General features: G+C 35.9%; 1 protein-coding gene across 1 annotated transcript; it reads left to right on the top strand.

Annotated features, from left to right (window-relative positions):
- Positions 1–1,428: 1,428 nt before the first annotated feature.
- Positions 1,429–5,762, top strand: LOC133782783 (putative receptor-like protein kinase At3g47110). Its single transcript, XM_062222164.1, has 2 exons — positions 1,429–4,364; positions 5,082–5,762. The coding sequence occupies exons 1-2, from the start codon at positions 1,628–1,630 to the stop codon at positions 5,465–5,467; spliced, it is 3,123 nt and encodes a 1,040-aa protein (XP_062078148.1). The 5' UTR covers positions 1,429–1,627; the 3' UTR covers positions 5,468–5,762.
- The last annotated feature ends 576 nt before the right edge of the window (positions 5,763–6,338 follow it).

The following is a 6,338-nucleotide window of genomic DNA, read 5'->3' as shown; positions in this document are numbered from 1 at the left end:
AGGCTCGGGACTAAGGATCGTGCTCGGGACCATTCTATTATCTCTGTTCGGAATTAAAGGTAAGAAAATTGCACCCTTGTGTGGCTATGTTGGGACTGAGATTCCCTGTATTTGAATACATATGTTGTATAATTGTGATAATGCCATGTGAGAATGAAATGAACGGCCTAAGAGAGCCGGGGCTAATAATTTGTGCACAGGACGCGGCTTGGCCATTGTGAGCCAGGATTAGCTAGATAAACAATGGACTCAACCTAAGCGAGTCGGAGTCAGTGGATTAAACAGAGGGTGCGGCCTAAGGGCGTCGACCCTGAATATTGTGTATTGATTGAGATAAATTGTTGAATATAAATGTTTGTTGTTGTTAGCTTGAGGCTATGGCTTGTTGAATATCTAGTTAACTGTCTTATGAATTAATTGATTCTGTATTATTGTTATGGTTTTCTTGCTTGGTCTTGGCTCACGGGTGCTACGTGGTGCAGGTAAAGGCAAGGGTAATATGGATCAACCATGAGTTGGAGAGCTCTAGGGGCGAGGTATACATTGTTAGCTACTCGTCCACCATGGCCGAGGGAAAGTACAGGGACAGAGGCCTAAAATTTGTATTTTTCCATTAGAATGACCACTTATTGTATATAACTTTTGAGAGTTTGTAAATTGTCTTTTAAACAATGTTTTTGGGATCTCATGTTCCAGACATCTATTTTAATGAAAATTAATCGTTTGTGATCAAAATCTTTTAACCCTAACCTAATTATGACTTTAGGATCACATTTTTATTCAAATGACTTGATTAGCAAGTTTTGCACTATTTCAAATATACAGTGTAACTGTCTTGGTTACCCAGGACATTACATCCAGCTCTGAGGATGAACCTCGGGAAGTAATCTACTAAGGCACCCACGACCCACTATCAAAGGCGAATTCTCACCTAGGAGGACCCTTGCTTCGACTAGAGGCCTCGGGCAATAACATGCCCCGATGATGTCTATGAACGTTCGAGTCAGTCACTGGGGGTTGCCACGTGTTGGAGGCAAAAATGCGGACAACAATGATAAAATAATAATAAAATATAGTTTAGTTAGTATAGAAGATCTCTATATTTGGAGTGGCAAAAAAGTAAAAGTCAAATGGTTAAAATATAGCTAACCCCAAATTATTTTTTAGCTAAACAAAACATTGATGATTTAGCTAGTGTAGTTAGAGATGATCTAAGAATAAAATATATATTATTTTATACAATAAAGGTACCATTAATATTTTTTGTAAAAAAATTACAATTACATATACTAAAACAACATTGTTTTGTATTTTGTTGCCTTTCTTTTTTTCTTTTAATCAGTGTAATTATTTATTTATTCACATCATGATTGTCTATTATTGAAATTTTTGTTTCACATGTACCACTAAGACCTTTACTATTATCCTAGAGACTTCTCCTCTTTGGACTTTTTAATCCGCACTTAATTCGTACCCTTTTACTTGGTCAAATTGATAGGTTTCAGAGATTTTTCATGTATACACGAAAAAAGAAACTATGCATATGATTCATTCTTAAGTGATGCCTCACGTTCTAGGGTGGCTGCAGACACTATAAATACCAACTCGATAGCCGTAGCGTGATGTAATGGTACTAACTACTCATTTCAAAGCAAACATGGGTTTCCATTCTTGCAATATTCTACTCCACTTTTCATTCTTAACTATTCTCATATGTCTCAACTCCATATTTCCCGGCGTTAAGCCAGCCACCTTAACCATCTCCACAGACAAAGAAGCTTTGATCTCTGTCAAGTCAACTCTAAGTTTTGACCATACTACCCCAAACCCTCTCTCTACTTGGGACCAAACCTCATCATCCCCATGCAACTGGACCGGTGTTGTTTGCAATAAACTGGGCCAGAGCGTAGTGGGCCTTGATCTTTCTGGGCTGGGGCTTTCTGGGTCCATAAGCCCACATATTGGTAACCTCTCTTTCCTCAATTCTCTTCAACTCCAAAACAACCGATTCATAGGAACCATTCCCAGCGAAATAACCAAACTTTTTCGCCTGAGGCTTCTCAACGTGAGCTTCAATCTCATCAATGGCGTCCTACCCTCGAACCTAAAAAACTTGAAGGAGCTAAAAGTTATTGATTTTACTGAGAACAAGGTCTCAGGAACACTCCCTGAGCTTAGCCTCTTGACAAAGCTTGAAGTTTTGAAGCTCAGACAGAATCATTTCCATGGCGGAATCCCTCAGTCCTTTGGCAATCTTTCATCCCTCACTGTCTTGAACTTAGGCACCAATAGCCTTAGCGGAGACATACCCAATAACTTGGGTCGTCTTCATAACCTCAAGGAACTCGATATCACCATTAACAATCTCACTGGCACAATCCCTCCATCGATATATAATCTCACTTCATTAGTAAATTTGGCTGTAGCTGCAAACCATCTCTGGGGCGAGATACCGTACGATGTTGGGGTTAAGCTTCCGAACCTCTTGGTTTTCAACTACTGCTTCAATAAATTCACAGGAAGGATTCCAGGGTCTCTACATAACCTCACCAGGATTCAAGTCATTCGAATGGCTCACAACCTTCTCGAAGGTCCAGTCCCACCAGGTTTGGGAAACTTGCCATTTCTTGAGATGTATAACATTGGGTTCAATAAGATTCTCAGCTCCGGTGACGGCACCGGTGATGGTCTGAGCTTCCTTAATTTTTTGGTGAACAGTACTCGGCTAAAGTTTTTAGCTATTGATGGGAATGGTTTGGAGGGTGTTATACCAGAAGCCATTGGGAACCTTTCTAAGGATTTGTCAAAACTTTATATGGGAGGCAACCGTATTCATGGCGAGATTCCCAATTCAATTGGTCAACTTAAAAGTTTGACTTTGTTAAACTTGAGTTCCAACTTGATCACTGATGAGATTCCAACTCAAATAGGTGAGTTAAAGGAGCTTCAAGAATTGTGTTTGGCTGATAATAAGCTTTCTGGGGCTATTCCTAGGTCTTTAGGAGAGTTGAAAAAGCTAAATAGCATTGATTTGTCTGGAAATTCTTTACATGGCTATGTCCCAAGTAGTTTTGAGAATTTTCAGAGTTTGCTTTCAATGGACTTATCAAACAATAAGCTCAATGGAAGCATTCCAAAAGAGTGTCTTAATCTCCCTAGCTTGAGTACTGTTTTGAATCTCTCTAGAAACCTTTTAAGTGGACCTTTGCCTCAAGAAGTTGAAAAACTAGAAAATGTTGTTGCAATTGACCTTTCTCACAACCTTTTGTCTGGTGAAATTCCCAACTCAATCAAGAGTTGTAAAAGCTTGGAAAATCTTTTGATGAGCAATAATAGATTTGTAGGTCCAGTTCCAAAAGGTTTAGCCGAAGTCAAGGGTCTTGAAATGCTTGACTTATCATCAAACCAACTTTCTGGCTCCATTCCGATTGATCTCCAAAACCTACGAGGCCTCAAGTTGTTAAACCTATCATTTAATGACTTGGAGGGAGTAGTTCCCAAAGATGGAGTGTTCAAAAACCTCTCTAGCGTCCATTTAGAAGGGAACAAGAACATTTGCCTTAAATTTCCATGCCTAAATTCAAGATCAGATTCCACTAGAAAAAGAATAATAAAGTTCATTATTATTGGTGTTGTCACAGCCTTAATATTCATAGGATTCTGTTTAGTGCTTTGTTTATTGCTCCATATCAGAAAAAGCAAATCAGCCAAAATTAGAGGTGACAAAGCTTTTGGTGAAGTAGATCACAAAGTTCAACATCAGATGGTCTCCTATGAAGAAATACGTCGATCAACAGGGAATTTTAGTGATGACAATCTTCTGGGAAAAGGAAGCTTTGGCTCAGTTTACAAAGGGTATGTTAATCTAAGAGATGGGTTGGTTATCACTTCAGTAAAAGTCCTTGACATTCTACGAACTGGATCTTCAAAGAGTTTTGTTGCTGAGTGTGAGGCTTTGAGGAACGTGAGGCATCGGAACCTTGTTAGATTGGTCACATCTTGCTCCAGCATAGACTACAAGAACAAGGATTTTCTTGCCTTGGTTTACGAGTACATGTGTAATGGGAGTTTGGATGATTGGATTAAGGGAAAGAGAAGGAAAGAAAATGGTGACTTGTTGAGCCTTATTGAGAGACTGAATGTGGCCATTGATGTTGCTTCTGGCTTGGATTATATGCATCACGATTGTGAAGTTCCAGTGGTACATTGTGATATAAAGCCTAGCAACATTCTCTTGGATGAGGATTTTACTGCCAAAATGGGAGATTTTGGTCTGGCCAGGTTACTGATGATGGAGAACAGAGAAACAGTTCAGACTTCTATCAGCTCCACTTTGAAGGGTTCGATTGGATACATACCTCCTGGTAAGTGAACTAGATCACTCACTCCTTATCTAGAGATTCGATACATATACTTTAATTCTTATATATACAGAATTTATTTTGATGATGATTTCAGGTTTAGAAATGTGCAACTTGATAATTGTAAATATATGCTAGTTTGTTGCACCTTCTAGTATTAAGTAGGGGTGATAATTTGTGAGTTGTATCAATCCAACTATAACCGTGGCAGTTTCAAGTTACTTATGACCCGATAAATGAAAAATTATCATTCTGATCGGTGTGTCAAAAAATACATAATCAATATATTAGTTAATTTAGTTCAATTTTATTAAGTAGTCCTAATTCATAAGTTAGATTAGCTCATTAAGTTTATGTTTTTTATTTTATTTTATTTATATGAAAATTATTTATAAAAACTATGAAAATATTATTTCATTTTTATCATATATTTTTTAAAATTTTGTAATTAATCATGTCAATTCATGTCTTGAGTTGAGTTTGAATTGTGTTATCGTGTCTAACTTAAAATGCCACCCCTACCAAGTTTTGCTGTTTATGTTACTTAATAATTATACTTTATATGGACTTTAAAGGAAGACAAAAGTGGCCATATTGGAAAACACATTTTTAATGTCACATCATTGATTATTGTCATTAACTCGTATTCTTCCTAAAAGGTTTTTCACTACTTTGATAATTTCTTTATTTGACACTAAGAGAGTTTTGAACTGGTTGCAGAGTATGGTCTAGGGCAGAAGCCCTCCACAGCTGGAGATGCATACAGCTTTGGAGTGATGTTGTTGGAGCTCTTCACAGGGATGAGTCCCACTCATGAAAGTTTCACAGGAGAGCTCAACCTGATCAAATGGGTGGAGTCAGCTTTCCCAGAAAATTTGATGCATGTAATAGACTCCGAGTTATTACAATTTTCTGAGAATTCTAAAAATGAAGATGAATCTATAATAAGTCCAGAAAAGCAATGCGATTGCATGACCAGAGTAATAGAGATAGGGCTCTCTTGTGCTAGAGATTCCCCTGATGAACGCATGAGTATGAGACTTGCTCTTAATAGTCTGAAAACTTCCAAACATAACCTTCTTAAACAGTCAAATATGGAAGGTTGATTTGTTTCATCAACAACATTAAATTATTCACACAAGGACACTTATTTGTATGCGGTCTTAGATATGATATAAATATATATATATAAATAAGGTGTTATAATTTCGATTATTAGGGATTTTTTAGATATAATGAGGTTTTATTACGGTGTAAAAAACCAAAAATATGTAAAAAAAAAAACAGTGTTTATTGTATTTTTTTTTTCTTTGTCGGGAAATTGGGTGTTTATTGACGGATCAAATGATTAGAGTTGTAAAATTATATATATTTTTGTATAAAAAATGTGTATTTAAGGGATTTTTAGTTTAACCATTTTATCTCTTAACTTTAACCATTTCTTTAATTTTAAAAATAAAAAAAACTACGAAATTATAAAATTTCACAAAACCATCTCAGTATTTTAGTCATAACTTCTAAGAGTCTAATTTCAATGAATTAGATATAATTGGAAAAATAATTGAAAATTACAAAACTTTGCATGAAATATATTTTTCATATTCGCATTATTTAGTAATAAAAAATTTGTCCAATACGAGTGTTTTAGTCGTAACTTTCTATACTAGAGTCTAATTTCAATTAATAAAATACTAATGGAAAAATAATTTAAAATTCCATAAATTTCTATGAAATAATATTTTTAAGATTTGCATTATTTTAGTGTCAAAAACTACTCATAAATTACAAGTTTTGTTAAATACGAAATTTCATATTTATTTCAAATATGCCAACATCATTAAACATCACAAAATTATGCTTTTTTTTCTTTCTAAAATTTGACTACACTGCCCCTCCCATAAACAACCTCCACTCTCTCTCAAGCTTTCTCTCTCTACCATGTTTACCAAGATGGCACCACCACCACCATGCACCACC

This window comes from Humulus lupulus, chromosome 6 (assembly GCF_963169125.1).
Source record: "Humulus lupulus chromosome 6, drHumLupu1.1, whole genome shotgun sequence".
Classification (NCBI taxonomy): domain Eukaryota; kingdom Viridiplantae; phylum Streptophyta; class Magnoliopsida; order Rosales; family Cannabaceae; genus Humulus; species Humulus lupulus.
This window is presented reverse-complemented; position numbering and strand designations above follow the sequence as displayed.

Bases quoted from the DNA above. Each gene is read 5' to 3' on its own strand.
- LOC133782783 (XM_062222164.1), top strand. From the start codon at position 1,628: ATGGTACTAACTACTCATTTCAAAGCAAACATGGGTTTCCATTCTTGC. The intron at 4,365-5,081 runs GTAAGTGAACTA...AACTGGTTGCAG, and splicing joins GATTGGATACATACCTCCTG to AGTATGGTCTAGGGCAGAAG.